The sequence below is a fragment of the Paramisgurnus dabryanus genome, chromosome 22 (assembly GCF_030506205.2).
Source record: "Paramisgurnus dabryanus chromosome 22, PD_genome_1.1, whole genome shotgun sequence".
Taxonomy (NCBI): Eukaryota; Metazoa; Chordata; class Actinopteri; order Cypriniformes; family Cobitidae; genus Paramisgurnus; species Paramisgurnus dabryanus.
In genome coordinates, this window is record NC_133358.1 from 8,747,210 (window position 1) to 8,771,666 (window position 24,457).

A 24,457-nucleotide genomic window follows, 5' to 3' on the forward strand; every position below is an offset into this window, starting at 1 on the left:
CAGTCAGATACAGTATTGTGGAAACACAGACGAGATGTTTTCATCAGTGGGGGGAAGGAGTGTGTTTTTCCGTGTTTTGACATGTGTGTGCGCTTGTATCATGATGTTTTACATCGTGTTTGTCTGGTTCAGTATCAAGGCACATGTCTGCACTTCACACTCTTTGGCTCAGACTTTGATTTTCTTATCTGCTGCCTCAGGTAGGACTCTACTGCTTTATTTGTGTAATTGTATGAAGAATTTGAATCATGATTTAGGAGTAAAATCGTAGCATTATAAACAAGGATTTGCTAAAAGTTAAAGCTAGTAAAACAGATGTATGAACGGTTAAATTTACATACAGAACAACTGTACAATAAAGAAAGAAAGAGAAAAATCATATCCTGATTATTACCTGTACTACAAGTCTCTTGAAATCAATTACTTTAGTGAAGATCTGAGGAGTGAGGGCAGAAGAAGATGCTTGACTGATATCACTAATCAAGTTTCTTTGTTGTTTAACATAGACTAAGAATCTGTTCAGTTTATTCAGGAAAATGTTATATCTAGGCGATTTTACTTTAGGTCAGAAGTGTTATACTTTATGATTTTCTTCACGGTTTTTTATTTTAGTCAAATGCAGTAATAATACAATATTACAGACTTGATTTGATATAGTACTAAATGTCTAATAACTAAACATAACAAGAGAATACAGCATATTTGATGCTTATATCAATTATCTGACTTTGATCAAGATAAACTACATACAACACACTGATTAGATTGTATATGTTGCTTGCTTTATATATATAAGTGTGTAATGTCCATTCAGCATGATCTCAGGGCATTCATATGGCTTTAACAGCCTGACTGTGTATTATCAGACACAGGGCCGTTTCCCAAAAACTTTGTAGCATTTGAAAATCATCGTAGATGTATGAGTGCTCTGAAGTAATCGTTCATTCATAAATGCATCGTAAGACAACAGAGTTACAAGGTCACCTGCAGGACAACCAGCAAATTGCACTCCTGCAATGACAATAATGTAATGTTTTAAATGTATATTTATTTATTGGGTTCTTCTTTGTTTGTTTGTTTAAATTACTAATATAATTTTTTTTAAGTTCAAATGAGAAATCAAATTTTGATAACTAAACATAAATTAATAAAGGAGGAAAACGTATTTGGTACTAGCAAATTGATAAATGTTCCTACCAATTGCTGCTATAATTCATCTACGGTAAAAAAAAAATTAAGGGAAATGGCATCTGATTGGAGAAACCAAATAAATATTTACGGTACAATGCAATAATCAATAATAAAAATAAACATAGATAATAAACAACAAATAATAATAATAATAATCTAAACTATAATATAAAATGCAGAACGCATTTCGCAGTGGGACAAGTCCTAATTAAATACGGAAAATAATATTTCATTATGAACAAATTATTAAAAATTAAAAAAGTCATTGAACAATTATTAATAATCTTATAAAAACTTATTTTAAAAAGATCATTAGCTTAAACAAGATTCTGCTTCAATTAGTCATGACATTTTAGCACTTGACAAACGGATAGTGACTGCGACCGACCGTTTTACATGCATCTTTGGGAAACACACGTAAATGAACAAAAAATGTTCGTAATTAGCTCGTAGAAAGCGCTCTTAAGTGCTAAGTTCAATCGTTATCTGGAAACCCAGCCCAGGATGGTCTACTATTTCCAAAGGAATATTTGAAGTGCAGATCCATGCTAATGGTTGATATTGCACACAAGTTATCATGAGAGGGAGAAGTGTGCCGATGCCCGATGCTACACTGAATTAAGTTAAACAGTATGGTGAACATTACATAACAAAATGAAGAGCTTAGATGCTAAATCATCTAAGTGCATCTGACATGTTTTCTTGTAATTTAGCCCTTTTTTATCCGGCTCTTAGGTTTAGGTTCAGTAACTTCACTTTAATGGCAAGGAAAAAGTTTTTAGTCAGTAATTGGAATAACTTTGTCATAAATGTCACTTCAGTAATTTCATTGATATGTAACAAATTTGCTGCAAAACCATCCAATTGCATACAAGCTTTTTGGTAAAAACCTCCACTTCTAAAAACTACTTTTTCTGACATGACATATACAATTGCCAAATCACTAAAGATTTAACTTGAAACAATACAAGACTACAAAATGAAGAAATTAAACAAAACATTTTGTGATGCAAAAAACATTCGTGTTGTATTCAGGTCCAAGTACACACAAGTTTTTCCAATTCTGAATGTGATCCACGGTCATCTTACAGTATATCCGTCTTCTGTGCACTTTCAACCATTAAAACTCGCACTGATTTCAGATTTTTCAAAGTATTTTCTGAATGGTGGATTTGAAGCGAAAGTATTTGATGAACATATAATACATGCTGAGTGCATTCAGTTAATATCATTATCTTATCTTTGAAAAAGGTGGCATTTAACAGCTTTTGCATCTGAGCTCTCTGATAAGGATGTGTTGTATTTTGAAGTGTGTGATTGTTAATGATCACAATGCGCCTACAGACATCCATTGTCCCCTTCAATTGTATTAGTGTGTCTCAATACTCGCATACTTTTTGCTACGCACTAATATGTACATACTTTCCCGGCTGGGCGATATGGCCAAAAAAAATTATCAAGAAAAAGTTTTCCATATCAATTCAATATCGATAATTATCATGATAAATTAAATGTTTATTCCTGGCAAATTTAAAGGGAGATTTTTGTTCCTGGATGAAAGTTGTAAAAACCAGTTTGTGATAAAGCGAACACCACCAGTTCGCTTTGAGACGTGGGTATGTCCCAAAATACCACAATAACGATGGCCCAAACCGTAAGAGTACTTTCGTACAAGGTGAAGTTTATTTACAGTGTATGAGAAGATAACCAAAAGTGATATATTTATATTTACAAGTGCAGACAAAAAAAACAAAATACCAAATAAATAAACAAAAAGGCAAAATAATGATGAAAACGTATACACAAGCAAATATCAACAATATATCAAACAACTTTTCTCCACTTCCACTCACTTTGGTCGACTTGGTAAACAAGTCCTTTGGATGAGTCTGGCCTCTCTCTTTATAGGCCAGACTCCTCCCCTAAATCGGGAGCTTAATTCACAGGTAAGTATAAATTAATTAAAACCCTCCTTCATCTTCAAGGATTTTAAATACACATATTCATTTAAACATAAAAATAACATTTATCTTTTAAAAGATAAATACACATATTAATACATAAATCAAACGCAATAAACACTTAACATTAACATACACAAAATAACAATACCCCTTTAACAAAAATAAATGGACTCGCCAACCTTCGGGTGTACTGCGCCGGCGCGGCGCACTTTGATGACGTCATAAGCGCGCGCCGCTCGATCGCTCAGGTTTGCCGGCACAGCGTGTCAGTCCGAAGGCAGCTAACCAAAACAAACAAACAAAACAGCGTGGGTGCAAAGACAATGTATGTGTATGAAGGGTCCAAGTTTTGGATGCTAACAGAGGGGAAGAGTGGTGTGAAAACATGTCCATGTGCCATCAGAGTGTGCGTGCACTCACAGCTTCGACAGCCGGGGAAACGGGATGGATTATGAGAGGTAAGTGAATGCGATGTGTGTATGTGTGTGTGTGTGGTTGCCAGTAATGATTACCCAGCGGGGAGGGCTAGTTCTCCTCCGTCACATTATCCCCCCCCTCTCTAAGCCGCGCACTGGCCGGGAACCGAGACAGGTAGTCGGCGACCACGTTCTGCTTTCCAGGACGATGCCGCACCTTGAAATTATAGGGCTGTAGGCTGAGGTACCATCTTGTGACCCTGGAGTTTCGGTCCTTCATGGAGTGTATCCACGTTAATGCCCTGTGGTCTGTCTCCAAGTCAAACTCCCGTCCCAAGAGGTAATATCGGAGACTTTCTAGGGCCCACTTGATGGCGAGGCATTCCTTCTCCACTGCAGAGTAACGTGTCTCTCGTGGCAGCAGTTTCCGGCTGAGGTAGGTGACAGGCCTTTCTTCTCCTGTTGCTCCCTGTAACAGAACTGCTCCCAGGCCTGTCGCCGAGGCATCCACCTGTACGAGGAATCGCTGGGTAAAGTCTGGACTTTGCAGCACAGGATCAGCACATATTCTCTCCTTCAACTTGACGAAGGCATTTTCGCAGTCCTCCGTCCAAGGTATTGGATTCTTGATCCCTTTTGCAAGCAGGTTTGTGAGTGGCACTGCTAGAGTGGCGAAGTCTGATACAAATCTTCGGTACCAGCCGATCAGTCCCAAGAAAGACCTCACCTCCTTCTTCGTCGTGGGTCTGGGGCTCCTCCTTATGGCTTCCACTTTGTCCACCTGAGGACGCAGCTGTCCATTTCCCAGGTGGTATCCCAAGTATCTTGCTTCCTGCCTTGCCCACTCACACTTGTCCACATTTAGGGTCAATCCTGCATTCTGGATCTTCTGTAGGGTGCTCTTTAAATGTTGCAGATGCTCACCCCAGGAGTTGCTGTAGATGACCACATCATCCAAATAAGCAGCAGACCAACCTTCACAGCCTTGTAGCACTCGGTCCATCAGCCTCTGAAAGGTCGCTGGTGCCCCATGAAGGCCAAATGGTAAAACCGTGAATTGGTGCAGCCCAAGTGGTGTCCTAAAAGCGGTGTACGGTCGTGATGCTGGGTCTAGGGGTACCTGCCAGTATCCCTTGCAGAGATCCAAGGTTGTAATGTATTTCGCCTTCCCGATCCTCTCCAGCAGATCATCAATCCGAGGCATCGGGTAAGCATCAAATTGAGACTGTGCATTCAGCCTCCTAAAGTCTATACAGATTCTCAGTGTTCCATCCTTCTTCGGGACGATGACCACTGGACTGCACCATTCACTGGTCGAGGGCTCAATCACACCAAGCTCCATCATCAGCTCCACCTCCTTCTTCAGTGGGTCCACAAGCCGTTCAGGTACCCGGTAAGGCCGTTGTCTTGATGGTGTTGGGTTGCTCAGATGGATGTAATGTTGAGCCAACTCAGTCCGCCCAGGCCTCTGGCGGAAGAGAGCAGGGAACTGATCTAGGAGGTACTGCAGGTCTTTACGCTGGAGGTCCTCTAGGTGACTCAGATCCACCACAGACGCTCCTCTCTTGGCTATCGACTCCGCAGGTTCTTCCTCCACACAGTCCACCTCTTGTACCATCAATGATGTTTCTGCTGCTTCCTTACCGGCTGGCTCTCTCCACTCTTTTAGCAGGTTGACGTGATATGTCTGCTTGGTCTTACCCTTATCTGGATGGTGTATCTCATAGGTCACCGGTCCCATTTTCCGGATCACACTGTATGGTCCTTGCCACTTGGTCAACAACTTATTTGCCGATGTCGGCAACAGGAGTAGAACCTTCTGTCCAGGTAGGAACTCGCGCTTCCGTGCATATTTGTCGTACCATAATTTCTGCTTCTTCTGTGCCTCTTGTAGGTTCTCCTTCGCCTCCTCTCGGTATCGCTCAAGCCGATCTCTCATCTCCAGTACGTACTGTACTATCCCTTTCTCCTCAGCTCCACTTGTAGTGCCTTCCCATCCTTTCCTCAGAAGGTCTAAGGGTCCTTGCACCTGCCAGCCGTATAGGAGTTCAAAGGGCGAGAATCCTGTTGACGCTTGGGGAACCTCTCTGTAAGCAAACAGAACAAACGGTAGCCACTTGTCCCAGTCTTTACCTGTGTCGTTAACAAACTTCTTCAGCATGTTCTTCAGAGTCTGGTTGAATCTTTCGACCAGTCCGTCGGTTTGTGGATGATATGGGGTTGTTCTGATTGCTTTGATGCCTAGCTGGCGATTCAGTTGACCCATCAGCTTCGATGTGAAGTTCGTCCCTTGGTCGGTGAGAATCTCCTCTGGAATACCAACCCTGGAAAACAACTGTACCAGAGCCTGGATGACCTTCGGTGTGGTTATAGACCGAAGAGGGAATGCTTCTGGGTACCTTGTAGCGTAATCGCTGACCACCAAGATGTACTGATTTCCACTGCTGCTCTTCTCCAAGGGGCCTACGATGTCCATCGCTATTCGCCTGAAAGGACCAGAGATCACAGGGAGAGGTTGCAGGGGTGCTCGACCCCGCTGGGATACAGTACTGGTCTTCTGACAGATGGCACATGTATTGCAGTATGTTTGTACATCAGTGTATAATGTGGGCCAGTGAAAACGTGAACAGATGCGTGCATGTGTTTTCTGTTGGCCGAGGTGCCCAGACCAGGGGACTGTGTGTGCAAGATGTAATACCATAGGGCGACAACATGTGGGGACAATCAAACGTGTAACATCATTAGTTTGTAAATATAACACATCATTCAACACCACATATCTCTCATTGCACACATTATCATTTTTCCCACATTCAACTTTTTCAAACAATGGCTTTAATGTTACATCACCCCTTTGCAAAGCAACAATATTCTCTGGGATCTCCCAGCCATCAACACTGAGACCTTCCACAGAAGATTCAGCGACTGGTGTACCCAGGTACTTTTCAAACCGCCGTTGTTGGCGTGACTTTCTGGGGCCCTTGGTTCCACCCTGCAGCAGACTATCATCAAAGTCTGGCAGTGGTTGGAGACCTGCCTTAGCTTGGGCTCTAGTTAACACAGGACATGACAGGTTAGCAATGGCATCCTCATAAACATTCACATTCTTGGTTGGTAACAGATCATATATGACAGGTATATCTCTACCAAGAATCATGTCAGCAGGTAAATTGTCAACTATTGCAACAGTCAATAGAAACATTTGATCACAAATACCCACAGTAACTTCAGCTTGAGGATACTGCTTAATATCCCCATGAACACATTGAACAGATGTTGTCATCAGATAATCAACATTATGAACATAACATGGTTTAATAAGGGATATCGAACTCCCAGTGTCCACAAGTGCCTGTAAGGTTTGTCCATTAATAGTCACATCACAACAATTTCTCAGGTTCCCAACAGAGTCTCGTACATTGTCCTCTTCCCTTGGAACGTAACAATAACCAGTCAATTTTGCCTTTCGTGCAGGGCACACAGATGCTTTGTGACCTGACTGCTGGCAATAGAAACAAATCAACCCCTTCCCCAATGATGGGTGTTGTCCCTGGGTGCTCGTATGCTCCACACCACTTCTCTGAGCCACAGCATCAGTATTACTCTGTGTGAAAGTGCGTACAGTACCTTTGGGGTTTTGAGTGCGAGGACCACCACGGTGAGCATTGAGGTACCTTTGTGCCAGCTTCGCCGCCTCCAGGCCTGATCTTGGCTCGTGCTCCTTCACCCACGTGCGTGCATCATAGGGCAGAACCCTGAGCAGCTGCTCGAGGATGACGATCTCGCCGATCTCCTCCTTTGTGTGATCCTTCGGCCGCACCCAACGATTGAAGAGATTCTTCAGCCGGTTATATGACTCTGTGGGCGACTCACCAGCAGGAACTGTAGCCGCCCGGAACCGTTGACGATATGTCTCAGCCGAGACGTCAAACTTTGCAAGAAGTGCCTCCCTCAGCTCAGAGTACTGCTCCGCCTGGTCCTCGTCCATGGCCAGATACGCCTCCAAGGCCTGCCCTGTCAGCAGCGGTACCAGACGACAACTCCACTCCTCCTGAGGCCACCTCCATGTCTTAGCAAGACGCTCGAAACGTCGAAGATAACTCTCGATGTCCTCCCCTTGTTGAAAGACAGGTATCTTCGGCACTTTGATGACGTCATAAGCGCGCGCCGCTCGATCGCTCAGGTTTGCCGGCACAGCGTGTCAGTCCGAAGGCAGCTAACCAAAACAAACAAACAAAACAGCGTGGGTGCAAAGACAATGTATGTGTATGAAGGGTCCAAGTTTTGGATGCTAACAGAGGGGAAGAGTGGTGTGAAAACATGTCCATGTGCCATCAGAGTGCGTGCGTCAACAACTTATTTGCCGATGTCGGCAACAGGAGTAGAACCTTCTGTCCAGGTAGGAACTCGCGCTTCCGTGCATATTTGTCGTACCATAATTTCTGCTTCTTCTGTGCCTCTTGTAGGTTCTCCTTCGCCTCCTCTCGGTATCGCTCAAGCCGATCTCTCATCTCCAGTACGTACTGTACTATCCCTTTCTCCTCAGCTCCACTTGTAGTGCCTTCCCATCCTTTCCTCAGAAGGTCTAAGGGTCCTTGCACCTGCCAGCCGTATAGGAGTTCAAAGGGCGAGAATCCTGTTGACGCTTGGGGAACCTCTCTGTAAGCAAACAGAACAAACGGTAGCCACTTGTCCCAGTCTTTACCTGTGTCGTTAACAAACTTCTTCAGCATGTTCTTCAGAGTCTGGTTGAATCTTTCGACCAGTCCGTCGGTTTGTGGATGATATGGGGTTGTTCTGATTGCTTTGATGCCTAGCTGGCGATTCAGTTGACCCATCAGCTTCGATGTGAAGTTCGTCCCTTGGTCGGTGAGAATCTCCTCTGGAATACCAACCCTGGAAAACAACTGTACCAGAGCCTGGATGACCTTCGGTGTGGTTATAGACCGAAGAGGGAATGCTTCTGGGTACCTTGTAGCGTAATCGCTGACCACCAAGATGTACTGATTTCCACTGCTGCTCTTCTCCAAGGGGCCTACGATGTCCATCGCTATTCGCCTGAAAGGACCAGAGATCACAGGGAGAGGTTGCAGGGGTGCTCGACCCCGCTGGGATACAGTACTGGTCTTCTGACAGATGGCACATGTATTGCAGTATGTTTGTACATCAGTGTATAATGTGGGCCAGTGAAAACGTGAACAGATGCGTGCATGTGTTTTCTGTTGGCCGAGGTGCCCAGACCAGGGGACTGTGTGTGCAAGATGTAATACCATAGGGCGACAACATGTGGGGACAATCAAACGTGTAACATCATTAGTTTGTAAATATAACACATCATTCAACACCACATATCTCTCATTGCACACATTATCATTTTTCCCACATTCAACTTTTTCAAACAATGGCTTTAATGTTACATCACCCCTTTGCAAAGCAACAATATTCTCTGGGATCTCCCAGCCATCAACACTGAGACCTTCCACAGAAGATTCAGCGACTGGTGTACCCAGGTACTTTTCAAACCGCCGTTGTTGGCGTGACTTTCTGGGGCCCTTGGTTCCACCCTGCAGCAGACTATCATCAAAGTCTGGCAGTGGTTGGAGACCTGCCTTAGCTTGGGCTCTAGTTAACACAGGACATGACAGGTTAGCAATGGCATCCTCATAAACATTCACATTCTTGGTTGGTAACAGATCATATATGACAGGTATATCTCTACCAAGAATCATGTCAGCAGGTAAATTGTCAACTATTGCAACAGTCAATAGAAACATTTGATCACAAATACCCACAGTAACTTCAGCTTGAGGATACTGCTTAATATCCCCATGAACACATTGAACAGATGTTGTCATCAGATAATCAACATTATGAACATAACATGGTTTAATAAGGGATATCGAACTCCCAGTGTCCACAAGTGCCTGTAAGGTTTGTCCATTAATAGTCACATCACAACAATTTCTCAGGTTCCCAACAGAGTCTCGTACATTGTCCTCTTCCCTTGGAACGTAACAATAACCAGTCAATTTTGCCTTTCGTGCAGGGCACACAGATGCTTTGTGACCTGACTGCTGGCAATAGAAACAAATCAACCCCTTCCCCAATGATGGGTGTTGTCCCTGGGTGCTCGTATGCTCCACACCACTTCTCTGAGCCACAGCATCAGTATTACTCTGTGTGAAAGTGCGTACAGTACCTTTGGGGTTTTGAGTGCGAGGACCACCACGGTGAGCATTGAGGTACCTTTGTGCCAGCTTCGCCGCCTCCAGGCCTGATCTTGGCTCGTGCTCCTTCACCCACGTGCGTGCATCATAGGGCAGAACCCTGAGCAGCTGCTCGAGGATGACGATCTCGCCGATCTCCTCCTTTGTGTGATCCTTCGGCCGCACCCAACGATTGAAGAGATTCTTCAGCCGGTTATATGACTCTGTGGGCGACTCACCAGCAGGAACTGTAGCCGCCCGGAACCGTTGACGATATGTCTCAGCCGAGACGTCAAACTTTGCAAGAAGTGCCTCCCTCAGCTCAGAGTACTGCTCCGCCTGGTCCTCGTCCATGGCCAGATACGCCTCCAAGGCCTGCCCTGTCAGCAGCGGTACCAGACGACAACTCCACTCCTCCTGAGGCCACCTCCATGTCTTAGCAAGACGCTCGAAACGTCGAAGATAACTCTCGATGTCCTCCCCTTGTTGAAAGACAGGTATCTTCGGCTCTGCCCGTTGTAACGGCTGATTGGGAGCAGGGAATCTCGGAGAGCCTACGTCAGGATCTGCATCATAATGACCCGTAACTCTCCGTGCTGCCGGGGTTGGTAGATCCATACGCAGACTTCCCATGTCCATCGATGACTGAGCAGGAAGTGCAGACTGCATTATGGTCTCCCGCAGACCTCGAAGCTCCAGCATGTGCCGCTCTTCCCTCCGCTCTTGTGCCTCCAAGAACTGGCGCATCAGAGTCACCATCCCATCATTAGCCTTAGACCCTGGTGAGACGGGCTTAGGTTGTGGTAAGTTGCGCTTTGGTGATGTACCGGAACGTTCAGTAGGCGACCCCTCGTCCTCCACTGACTCCGCAGCGTTCCAGGTCACATCCTCCTCCACTGCCTTCACCTTAGACCGTGCCCGGCCTTTATGCTTACGGGGAGCCATCCCACCGCTGCCACCAACTGTGATAAAGCGAACACCACCAGTTCGCTTTGAGACGTGGGTATGTCCCAAAATACCACAATAACGATGGCCCAAACCGTAAGAGTACTTTCGTACAAGGTGAAGTTTATTTACAGTGTATGAGAAGATAACCAAAAGTGATATATTTATATTTACAAGTGCAGACAAAAAAAACAAAATACCAAATAAATAAACAAAAAGGCAAAATAATGATGAAAACGTATACACAAGCAAATATCAACAATATATCAAACAACTTTTCTCCACTTCCACTCACTTTGGTCGACTTGGTAAACAAGTCCTTTGGATGAGTCTGGCCTCTCTCTTTATAGGCCAGACTCCTCCCCTAAATCGGGAGCTTAATTCACAGGTAAGTATAAATTAATTAAAACCCTCCTTCATCTTCAAGGATTTTAAATACACATATTCATTTAAACATAAAAATAACATTTATCTTTTAAAAGATAAATACACATATTAATACATAAATCAAACGCAATAAACACTTAACATTAACATACACAAAATAACAATACCCCTTTAACAAAAATAAATGGACTCGCCAACCTTCGGGTGTACTGCGCCGGCGCGGCGCACTTTGATGACGTCATAAGCGCGCGCCGCTCGATCGCTCAGGTTTGCCGGCACAGCGTGTCAGTCCGAAGGCAGCTAACCAAAACAAACAAACAAAACAGCGTGGGTGCAAAGACAATGTATGTGTATGAAGGGTCCAAGTTTTGGATGCTAACAGAGGGGAAGAGTGGTGTGAAAACATGTCCATGTGCCATCAGAGTGTGCGTGCACTCACAGCTTCGACAGCCGGGGAAACGGGATGGATTATGAGAGGTAAGTGAATGCGATGTGTGTATGTGTGTGTGTGTGGTTGCCAGTAATGATTACCCAGCGGGGAGGGCTAGTTCTCCTCCGTCACACAGTTAATAATGATTTTAAACTACTATTAATTCATAACATGACAAAAACTAAAATCTTGTTTTACTTTTCAAGCATCTGTATTAAATGCAAATATATTTGGTATGTTAAGACCCAAGACAGACTGCTTTAAGTTTTAATATACTGATAAACATCCAGCTGTTTATGTTTACCTAAACAAGTAAACTTAATTCAGTGATCACGTGTGTGTTATACATACTGTATACGAGCTATACACGCTGATAAATTAATGTCAAGAGCTTTGCAGTGCTGTGGGAATGCACAGTCGCACACTCATACAGTCAATTCACTGCAGTGGTGGATCTGCTGTTTTTCCTCAGTTTTCCTGAATTTGTGAATGTCCTGTAAATGTACTTTGCACCAAATGCACTAGTGGTCCGTGAGGGTACTGCAGGAGGTCCGTGTTAAGGCAAAATTAAATTAACAAGAAAAAAAAAAATTTTAAGAATCTGTTGTACTGATGTGATGACCAGTTAAGTTTTAGTGCTAGTAAGCCTAGTAAACCTTTAGAGGTGCAGATAAATTCAGGACTTTTATTATGAGTAATATGAGGTGGTCCGCAAAAATTCTTGATTACAAATAGTGGTCCACACACACAAAAAGTTTGAAAACCCCTGGTATACTGTATCTATTCTGTCTGCTGTGTTCCAGCCTGTTTGCGCGTCCAAAATTACACAAAAGGAAAATGTTTCCGTGCATATGGATTTCATGATTTCGTCTGCGTTTCGTCGCGGAAATCATATGGGCACAACTAATAAATTAACAACTTCCCGAATCTTACTCCACACCTGCAGGGTTTAACTGACACTGTGATTGTAAACAAATACCGCATGCGGCATCTGGAAATGCTTGTGCAGCATTACACAGAGTGCGTCAATTTATCGATAACTCATTGAGCTGTCATTATTGTTTTATCGGGAACATTAATATCAGGAAAATTACCGTTATCAAATTATCGCCCAGCACTAGTTTCCCATAAACAACAGTGCATAATTTTAGGGTATACCTTGGTGAATTAGGATTCAGCATACAGTACGTCTTTGTTACTAATTCAAATACATCATAATGGAACTAACAAAGGTAGCATCAGCTGTTTGAGAAGATACATTAGAAAATAAGCCTTTCAGGACCACAAAGATATCTCAGAAAAGCCCTCACTCCCGACACGTGGGTTTTCCCGCATACTAAGGGCGCACTCACATTATCCAAACCAAACCAAACCAAGCCCCAGCACGATTGTCACCCCTCCCTACTCCCCCAGATGCACGCACTCACACTGTACTTGTATCGATCCGAGTCCAGGCGCGCTTTCGTCATTAAGATGCGATTGTTTTGAAAAAAGCAGGAAGTAAAGCTCTCTCTTAACACTGGAACCCACCGTAATGATATGTCTGTGTTTTTTATTCTGAGTCATTTGGTGCGCGATTACAGACAGCCCTCTCACATGTCATCATATTGCTTAGTTCATCTGTCACGTGCGCAGCTCGGACATTCACGTTACCCCGCGGCGCGCATCAAAAGGTTTTTACGGAGGCAGATGAAGGTGAGTGGTCGCGCAACTGACGTCTTCACCTTTTGAATCGCGCTCAGGCGCGAATGCGCTCACACCACAGCCTTTCGCGCCGGAGCCCAAGTGAACCGCGCTCCGGCCCACCTCTGCAACCCGGCCGCGGCGCGAATAACCAATCCGCGCTCGGGCGCGGAACAGAGCGATCACACTAGTCAAACAAACCAGGCTTTGGGGGTCAAACGCGCCCGAGCGCGGTTTGGTTTGGATAGTGTGAGTGCGCCCTAAGAGACCAAGGGGTGCCTACTGAGGGTTCATTATTAGCTATAAGATTGGTGTTTTTAATCCCGTCTGAATCGGCCACGTCTGTGTTTTTCTCTGATGACCTCCGTAAAAATTCCAGAGCAATTTACAGGGTTCCCACACCTTAGTTAACTTCAAATTTAAGGACCTTTCAAGAACTTTCCAGGTCCAATACCCTCAAATTCAAGGACTAAATGTGGGGACAGATTTCAAGTGAGAGCAAGGTTACATCGTGTTACCTTTAAAGATACATTGTTACAGTTCACTTTCGAGGGAACTTGTGCTGCAGTGACACTTTGGGGATGCCTCCAGGGGTAAATGCGTCTGAATGTGTATATCAAATTCAACGAATAGTGAGGCTTAACGAGAAAGACAGGGTGACGCGGGAGTCAGGAAGTATATCGCTATCTGAAATATTGCCAAAGAAGGCGTTACAGGGATGAAGGGAACAATAGTTACATATGTAACCCAAGACGGTTTAATGTGTCAAACACAACTATGCAAAAAAGCATTTTGGTATGAATCAACATTCGCATACAGAAGATATAAGCATTTAAAGAACAGTTTAGCACGTGTGGTTAAAAAGTCTAGAAATTTTATGATATTCATTTTTTTACAGAAAACTTTTTGCAAACAAATATATTCAAGCACTTTCAATAACATGTATCTATGTACTGTATGTATATTTTCAAAAACTTCCCAGGGCCTTGAATTTTTTTCCCCAGATTCACAAACTTTCAATGACTTCAAGGACCCGTGGGAACCCTGAATTTACCTACGCCGGACTCAGAGGTCTTCTGAGAAATGTTATCCTGTCCGAGTGCAAATGTCTATGTATGCCTGCAATACATTTTGAAAACACGGTTCTTGTCGTGTTTTAGCCAACGTGATCTGCCGCATATATTTTCACATTCATTCAGATATGGATGTTTTTTTTACATTCTGCGAAATAAAAGAATTAAATCAAGACGAGCTGAATATCAAAACATTTAAGACTGGCCACTGTGATATCAATATAAGGTAAACTCCACAATATTTTGTTCAACTCCAGAAAGGTAATGTTAATTAATAAAGATAATAAATTATTATGAATCATTATTTCTTAATTTCTTTGGGTTTGTTATAAGCAGCCAGTAATTTTAAACACGTAGGCTACTTTAGTAGGATTTGTATAAGTTATTTTGATGTTAAATTATATATGGTATACAATGTTAAAATTAAATTAATAAATTGCATATTCTGTAATAATTTTACATTTAAAGCAAAATATCAAAAATTACAAAAACACGCATATCCAGAGCACTTGATCTTCTGCAACGTCCAAACGCATGAAACAGACACTCCCATCTCTAGAATAACCTGAGAATTTTAATCCTGTCCGAATCGGTACATAAAATCACAGACATGTCGTGGGGGACATGTTGAAACTCAAAAGTCTTTTGGAAAACTAATCCCTTCCGAATAGTGCTATAATAGGAATAAAAAATCATGAAAAATATAATGTGCCTCTATAGAGGGAGGTCCCAAAGAGTGTCCAGGACCACGACTGTGGCTAGCAAAGCTATCGGGGGAAAGGCATACAGATGGAGCCTCAACAACACCTGTAGGGTCCAGCCCTAGGGGGCTGTAGGAGTGAGGACAAACCTATTGCACCTTCGCTCTAAAACAGATGTGTTAAAAACAACACAGTCAGTGTTATTTTTGGGACAACACGCTAAATGTGTTGTCACAAACTGGACACATCTGTGTTATTATTGGAACACATTTTGTGTTACTTTTAACAGAAAAACAGATTTTTAAATTACACATAATGTGTTAAATAGCAAAACATAAAAAATTTAAATGTGTGAAAAGGGTTGCCAAACACAGCTCAATATTGAAGTGTCATGCTGATTTCCTGCTAATTCTTCCCTGGCAGTTCAAATTTCATAATGCTTTATTATAATATTCTTGTGAGCTAAGGCAACAGTTTTGAACAATGATTTGTAGCATCCTTTATATGTTCATTAATACTTTTTTGGTTTATTTTTACCCCCCCCCCCAAAAAAGAGAAAAAAACCGTGTAATACACTGTAAGTCGCTTTGTATGGATTTATATTGCATTTGGCAGAGACTTTCATTCAAATAAATAAATGCAAAAATTATGTGTTTTTTTTTTGACAACACAACATTGTTTATGAATACTTTTCCTCAAACGAAAACATCTCCCACACAGATTGTGACATATCTTGTTAAAAAAACATTAAGAGAGATTTACCACAAATAAGGATGAGCAGTAGACTCAAGAATGACTAATATTTGTAGTCCACATTCCCCATAGCAGCAGTCTGCATTTTACTGATGAGAATGCAAACACCACAACAGAAGCTAAATAGCCGTGTTGAGCTTTACACTTGAGCTCAGCTAAACAAAATGTCCGACAGATGTCTATGTCATTCCATCTGCTGTTCATCCAAACAGCCGTTTACTTTAAAAGCCCAGTCAACGGAAATAGACAAACTTTGTCTCTGCTGTCCCAGCAGGAGACAAAAGAAGATAATTGTTTTTTAGTGGCCATAAATGTGCTGATAAGGTAGATTACCAGGCAGCACCTCTCCAAAGTGGGAGGGTAGGAGATTGAATAAATCATTAATGTGAGATCACGGAGGACTTTAAGTGGCCAGTCTGCCAGATGGTGGTGCTCATGCTACACTTCTGCCCTTTTACAGTTTCTACCAGATAGTTGTGTTGAGTCATTTAGCAGATGCTTCTGTACAAAGCATTTTAACCATGTTTTATCAGTAATGGTACAGAAAGGTATAGAATGCATCACTATTAAAAAAAATGTTTTATAAAACGGGCAGTTCTGGTTCTTCATTCTGATTGGTTGAAACGCGTTCTAAGCCGTGATAAAATACACCGGTAACCTCACGGTTCAGACCACATTACATAAGTATCACTGCGCCACTGACTGCGTATTGATTTATGAAAATAAACACCACAGTCTTAAATCATATTTTTAATTTGTCTACAATTGCACTATTAATGGCGATATCCAGATGAATGTCAATAAATATTGTTGAGTCATCTCGTCGATAAAGAGAAAACGTTGTCTGAGGAGTTTATAAGTCAAGTTCATACGTCCGCTATTATCCACTGGGTGGCGATCTTACCCAACTTAAACACTGACGCATTCACTGAAAACACCGTGTAGTACTGTTCATGGCTCCGTCTGAATCTGATCTCTTACTAAAGTTCTTCACAAAAATGGAATTATCTCCGCTTTTAATAAAAAAATTTGAGAGGTGATAAGAGATCAAATGAAGGTAGGATGAAACGTTTTTTTGTTTGTTTTTGTTTCAAAGCGGATGGTCTGTTCTTTCATTTGATATTTTATGTTTATATAAAGAAGATAATTTTTTGGAAGGCATTAAACTATGGCAACTTAAAAAAAAAAAAATGCTGACGGGGAAAGAGTTCAGCATGCTTCCAAGCATATTTGATCATCACTTCAACAGTTGCACGATATAAATGTTAATGTATAAATTAGATGAATGGTGATTTATAAAATAAACACCACAGTCTTAAATCATATTTTCATTGTGTCTTTGCTGTGTCTGTGTTGGTTGGGAACTGCGCTCTGTTTCAGTCACACTTGATTCTGAGGAACTACTTTGTTTGGCGGAAGAGTAATATTTGTACTAATATAATTACAACTTTTTTGGGTTTTATTTTATAAAATCCCGCTAACGTTATGCATATGAAGTAACCGTTTTATAAACGCAATAAACCCCTCGAAGCGTTGGGTTACCAGTGCATTTTATAACAGCTAAGGGGGATTTTATAACAGTGCCTAACAACGCCCCTTAGCTGTTATAAAATGCACTGGTAACCCACTGCTTCTCGGGGTTTATTGCTTTATTATACAATAGTTTATTTTCTGACTTGTTATTTTGAGTTGTGTGTGTGCATGTGTTCACAAGGAAGAACAGGCCCAGAGTTAATAATAAGAATATACTGCTTATCACTGTCCAATAAGATCATTTCCCAGTTTACAGTATGTCAAATAAATTGTATTTATTGACTGGAAGAAATTCAGCATATCGATTGAAATATCTGCAAATATCCAGAGAAATGGCATAGTAACATGTGGATAACTTTAAAAGAGAGCCAACACATTTCTCTTTTGTGATCCCTGTACAGTCAAATTTACTGCCGCCTAATGTTACACTCATTTCAAGAAGAAAACACGGTTAAATCAATCGCTGACATGTGCAGAAGTAGTCCACTGTGGCAGACCTAAAGAGCAGAAATGCTCGGCTGATATTTCATTATCCTGTTTCTCTCGGCAAACTGATGTTGTTCTGCTCTCGCAACGAGCGGCACATCTGCAACCGATATGGCTGTTGCTTTTACACAAGAATGTCTTGCTTGTGAAACCAAAGAAACTCGGGGTTACTTCATACAGTATATAAAAGAAACACTTTGATACTGTAGGACTGTAGTGTAAATAACAGTTTGTTTAAACAGATTTTTTTTTTATGCTACACATTTTCTAGCTGAAGTTATTTTTTGTGATTTATTGTTTTCTACATATGGGCTGCACGCTTTGGGAAAAAATCTAATTGTGACTTTTCTGATCAAAATTGTGATTTAAAGTGCAATTTATTAGTATATAATAAAAGAGCTACATCCAGGTTTGTTGTGGTGGTCTTAACAGCATCAAAGAAAGACGCTGTGTTACTGTTTATTTAAAGCTTCTTAAACATTGTGCCAAGTGTAAAATGAGCATGAAGCAAACTGTCAAAAACTGCGTACTAGACTGTTATATGATAGTTCTGAATTGAAATAATCGCAGCTCTTGCAATTCGAAAATCGCATCCCTTCAAATCGCGATTTCGGATTAAAAACAATTAATCATGCAGGCCTAATCCTATGTAATAAAGAACATCCTGCAAAAAACTAACCTTGATATCTTTAATATTGACTGAGTAAAGTCACATCAAATATTGAAATTAAAGTGAAATCAATGAGTGAAATCAAACTTTGTTGCCGTAATCTCAAAATTTGATTATGATACTTTAACCAGGCTTGCAGACAGGATCACATTTAAGATTTTTCAAAGAAGTTTTGCGACAGGTTATACACAATTTGTTCAATGTTTAAAATGTTACCTTTAGAAAAATTAAGAATCTGATATATGTTTTTATCAGGGGTCTCCAACCTTTTTGCGAGGAAGGGCTACCACAATGGATAAAACAATCTGGAGAGCTACTTTTTGATATAGTCTACTCAAAAACTTTTTTGTTGTTTTACTTGATTTTATTTTCCTTTTAATATGTTTTAGTATTGTATAAAATATGTAAACCAAGCCAAGCTAATATAAAAATATGTAATAAATATTACAATTGAGACTATTAATAGAATGTCTTTTGGCGGGCATCTCACAGACTCCACCACCTTGGAGACCACTGTTTGATATAATTGCATAAATAACTTTGATTTTATGAACAATGGTGAAAGAAAAAATGTTTTCACAAGATGTCTTTAAAACTGAGTAAATCAACAAGTAGTTTCATAAGATGCAAACTTTACCTAAACGCCTAAGAAGTTTTTCTTAGCAATTTCTTGGTAATCAGGTACACTGTCAGAAATAAAAGGTACAAAACTGTACCTTTTCTGTCACTGGGGCTGTCCCTTTCAAAAAGTACAGCTTTGCACTTAAGGATTTTATTTTAGTACCTCAGAGGTACATGCTGGGACCAAAGAGAGCTTATTAGTACCTCAAAAATACATATTAGTATCTCAAAGGTACATATTGGTACTAAATGTTTACATATCTGTCCATACAATGACCTTTTTAAAGGGTGCTGCCCCACTTACAGTAGATATTTTGACTTCTTTCTAACAATGTAGGTCCTTAAGGTACGGTAATCTACACAAAATTGTATTCTGTTTTATATTCCTGTAAATGAACCAAACTTTTTTGTACCTTTATTTCTGAGTGTGTAATAAACATACTTAGTTATAATCAAGGATGTCTTTTTTTGTCTTAAAGCTAGTTTGGACTGTTAAAATTTGTTTTCATTAGTCCTTCAATCATTCTAATTCAACATTATGTAGGGTTTGGTCAGTTCAATTTAAATTTAAAATCATTGACATTAAAGGGAGACGATTCTAAAATGATTCATTTAGTTTATTCCTTGTTTGAAGTTCAGTCTGATATTGCTACCTTGCAGAAAAGTCATAAGAGTCCACCATCTAGTGGATGTTTGAGGTAAAACTAACCAAATTAAAAGAAATAGCTGGAACAAGTTGCATTATCGGAAAGTTTTGGGTACAGATAAACAACATTTCTCATTCTATTCTGGTAGGAGCAAGAAAACAGATTTGATTTTCTCACAGATACTTTCCACTGCCTATACCTGAACTGATCCGTTTATTTAGGTGTTTGCTGATTAGAAATTCTCATGCCGAGCTCTTTTTCAGTATAGTATCTTGTAAAACTTTCCACTAGATCCTTTCTCAGTTTATGGTGTAGTTGCATACTCACTGCCATCATTAGTAAACAATTTATATTCTGCTACTTAAAAAAATAACATTTGAATGCGATTCAGTATCCGTTTTTCATAATTAAAATCATTTCCGATTTTAATTTCCACTTTGCCAGCATAAGGATGGTTGTGGTCATTTTCTGTCTTAAAACTTGATTGATAAACAACCCCAATACTGCGATATGGTTAGATCAGAACCATATCAGAACAGACCTGTGTTTAGCAACCCAACCGATCAAAACCACTGGTCCTGCAATTTTAAGTACACAACGCAACTAAATGTTTCTATTACTACTGCAATTTCCGTAGTAATGACTCGTCCATGACCTTTAAGAATGTATTCATTTCCATCAGCTTTCAAACCTGGAAATCACAATTTTACACTTCTCTGAATCACAACCATGGGATACCTGTAATAAACACTGTAGTTGCCACTAATTAAGTAAGGAAGCATTTTTGAGCGGTTCCAGGTGGTAAATTGCGTTATTTCAAAAGGTCGTATTTGAATGCCGAGTAACATTAAGCATCTTTTTTTAATGGTGTCTTGTTTAACAGAAATAGCATGAACATCAAGGACAGTTTTAATGTGCTCATCGTAATGAGAGTCCGTAGCATGAGCTCTTTCATGCTTGTGCGTCACAGCCGGTGTTTATGGCCTGAGCCTATGGTAATGATGTCTCTTCCTCAGGACTGTGTCTGACAGTTTTGTTGCCCTCTTTTATAGGTCACATTGAGGCCTTTACCCTAAGGCTGAGGTTGGTCCCTACAGACACAACGGATCCCTACTTTCAGTCACAAAAATGGACAACAAGACGTTGGTTAAGAGTGATAGCTTCTACGTGAACTGCAGCACGTCTGGACGGCACAACTTTATCTTCCAGTTCATCCCTGTGGTCTACGGATGCAATTTCTTCATTGGGATCATCGGAAACAGCATGGTGGTGGCCGTCATCTACCGCTACATGAAGCTGAAAACGGTAGCCAACGTGTTTGTGCTAAATCTAGCTATTTCAGATCTCACCTCCCTTATCACGCTGCCATTGTGGGCGGCCTACACGGCCATGGGTTACCACTGGCCCTTTGGAACTTTCTTGTGCAAGGCAAGCGCTGGACTGGTCATGTTCAATCTCTACACTAGTATATTCTTCCTGACAGCTCTTAGCATCGATCGATATCTCGCAATAGTACACCCAGTGCGTTCTAGACGTCAGCGCACCCTCCTCTATGCCAACCTTACTTGCATGTTTATATGGGTTTTCGCCTTAGTTCTCTGCATGCCCACAGCGCTAAGCAGGGATGTGTATGACAGTGGCAACTCTACGTTGTGCGCCATTTTGCACCACAGTGAGCGAATCCACTTGCTCGTTACCCTTAGCGTGCTAAAGAGCGTGCTAGGGTTTCTTGTGCCTTTCCTCATAATCATTACCTGCTATTGGCTTATTGGTCAGTCCCTGCTGGATTCTCAGGGACTGCTGAGAAAGAACGTTCGCTCTCGGGAAGACGAGACTCTACGGATGCTAGCCGCAGCCGTGCTGGCTTTCTTTGTTTGTTGGGCTCCTCACCAAGCTTTTCACTTTATGGAACTGCTGGCCATGCTTCATGTGGTGACAAAGTGTCAAATTCTTGATATTATTGACACCGCTATTCCATGTACAATATGCATTTCCTATCTGAACTGTTGCGTCAACCCCATCCTTTATGGTTTTGTTGGACACAACTTTCGTAAGAACTTATTAAGGTTGCTGGGCTGTGGCTCTGGTAAAGCAAACGGCGTATTAGCTCAAAGTTGAATATACATTCTCACTGCATCTCTGGACTGCTCAGCCCAAAACGGCTGATTCAAGAAAGATTCGACATACTGTTAAGATGTCTTCGGGGCAAGATCCAGCTTTAAATATTCATAGTTATAGTGGTTACTGCTAGTTTTAGTTGACCTAAAAGAGAAAAACTTACCATGTTAGAAACCAGTTCACAATGGGGCCTGTTATAGCTCCTCATGTGGCGATGTTGAGAGATGCAGTCTGGACTATGACAAGAATGTACCAAATTAGGCTTCATGTACTTATGTAGAGTAGTAACTTACGTTTATGAGTAGTAAGAGTTCTGTACATGAGTTCTGTAAATTATTATATGTGTTCTGTAAAACTATTATTTCCTCATGTAAACCCTTCGCATGCAAAAGATCGCTGAAAAAAAGCCCATCTTAACATAACACAAACTCTGACGTTACAGTCGTAATGTACGCCCCCAACAATTAATTACACATTAAATTAATTACAATGTTGTTACAATGCTAAAAACAAAAGTTGTGACTGCTGAGTTATAACTATATCTTTTTTGCTTTATGCAAATGTTTAGGATGAAAAAGTATTGACGTTACAGTTACGTTTTGCAGGCCCATACTGAAAAAAACTAACTTATTAATAGAAACCCCTATGACCAATCTCCAAAAAAATTCTTATTCCTTAAATCTTCGTCTGATACAAGCATAAATAATACCTGTAAAATGATAAAGCTCAAAGTTCACTGCCAGGCGATATATTTTCTTTAACAGAATACAGCGAACGTCCGGTTTGGACTACAGCCCTTTACTTCCTGCTTTAATGATGTCAGTAGAACAGTTTTTTTACTAAACTCCTCCCACAGGAATACGTCAGTCGCCAGCTAAGCTAACGGCAAGCTAAGCTGCTATCGAATCACAACACACTAAACAAGCTACACAATCAGAACTCGATATGTATTTCTTAAGGAGGGACTTCATAGAACAAGGAAGACATCAGCCTGTTTTAAGGACAGTGAAAACAGCAGTATACAGATAAGTAAATAGTGTAAAAAATACCGTGTTTTATTACACACAAAACTTGACCGCATGTTATATTGAGTACTGTAAACACAAATCAAAGCTTTAAAAACACAGAAAGAACAGGATCTTTAAACATAAGTTCTGTTTACACGCACAGAGAGCTACTGAAATGAGCTGCTCTGAGAAACAACCAAACAGAGCAGAGCTTAACATTATTATTAATGACCCTTTCAAATAAGGTAATAATAGACAATTGCATTCTAAAGGCAAATCCTAGGGTTGTAAATGGACATAGCTTCTATGTAGATATCAGAGCACAATTTAAAATATTATTTTAATGCATTATTTGGCACCTTTATTGGAACGTAATACAACTATGTATTTGAGTAATCTGGAAATTACTTGGATAGGAGTGATTAAAAAATAATTATATATTTGTGCTACCTTAAAATCATCCAAAACAGAGCCTTAAAGATTGTTGTGGAAAAAAAGTTTAAAAAATAACAATAATATCAAATTAAAGCTCAGGTGGTAGAGCATGACCGTGCCAAGGTCAGTGGTTTGATTTCCAGGCTATGCACATACTGATAAAATTGACTTGCCAAGTGCATGTAACAGCTGTTAGTATCAACAGATTAGTCATGGATTTGTGCAATGATACACAGGAAACAATGGACCATATGTACTGTATGAAAAATGACAGAAATTCAGCAAATGCTGCAACCAACGAGATTCTGTATAAATATATTTTTTGTTGGTATTTCTCTGAGCAAAGTTTATGCCTTTTACTATTTTTTCCACATCGCAAATGTATAGTTTACATAGTTTAGATCTGTTTTGCAGTTGAACAGCAACTTGAGATTTTAGACACGCATTGTACAAACATTACACACATTTACACACAGTTTAATGGTTATCTGAATAACTTAAATACTTGACATTTATCTTAGTAAAACTGTAATGTTTCACTGTAATGACATTATCTACACTATTAAAAAATCCTTGTTGCTCTTAAATTTTTAAGTTTATACAACTTGAATTAACAAGTCATTTCAACTTTCTTTACTGGTGAGGAGTTGGTAAAAGTTGAATTTGCTTAAGTTATTACAACTTTATTTTTATAATTTATAGCATCTTTAAAATAATCAAAAAAGTTTAAATGACTAATAAATTCAAGTTGTTTAAACTTAAACATTAAGTTCAGAGAATTTTTACAGTGTAAGGAAAATAAATTGAAGGCCGTACTGTAGCGTAAGATATGAACTACTTCTGTTCTGAACGAATGTAAAACCTGTACACACTGAACACTACTTACTTTAGATATAGTGAATGTTTTGTTTGTTTTTAACTAATTGTGTAGGTTTTGTTTTAAGGCCTGACTTTAGCCTTTTAAAACCCTTTATTTTTCTTTGTACAGTTAATGGAAATAAATTTGTAAACATATGAACTGCTGTAAATAAATAGTCTAGTTGGTTTGGACTTTGTTGAAGAAAGCTCTGAAATAAAAGCAAGGTATTAAAATGGTAGCCTGTAGTCTCTTTGAAGGTTTGGAAACCAACTTAACAGGTTAATGATTGAAAGACTTATATTTAAAGCCCTGTCACCAAAAGTAGCTAAAAT

The 24,457-nt window shown here is 40.5% G+C and overlaps 1 protein-coding gene across 1 annotated transcript; it reads left to right on the forward strand.

Moving 5' to 3' along the window:
* agtr1b (angiotensin II receptor, type 1b) lies at nucleotides 1-24,363 on the forward strand. Its single transcript, XM_065294713.2, has 2 exons — nucleotides 1-200; nucleotides 20,759-24,363. The coding sequence occupies exon 2, from the start codon at nucleotides 20,835-20,837 to the stop codon at nucleotides 21,822-21,824; it is 990 nt and encodes a 329-aa protein (XP_065150785.1). The 5' UTR covers nucleotides 1-200; nucleotides 20,759-20,834; the 3' UTR covers nucleotides 21,825-24,363.
* The last annotated feature ends 94 nt before the right edge of the window (nucleotides 24,364-24,457 follow it).

What these genes read in the sequence shown, in the direction of transcription:
- agtr1b (XM_065294713.2), top strand. Translation starts at nt 20,835, where the DNA reads ATGGACAACAAGACGTTGGTTAAGAGTGATAGCTTCTACGTGAACTGC.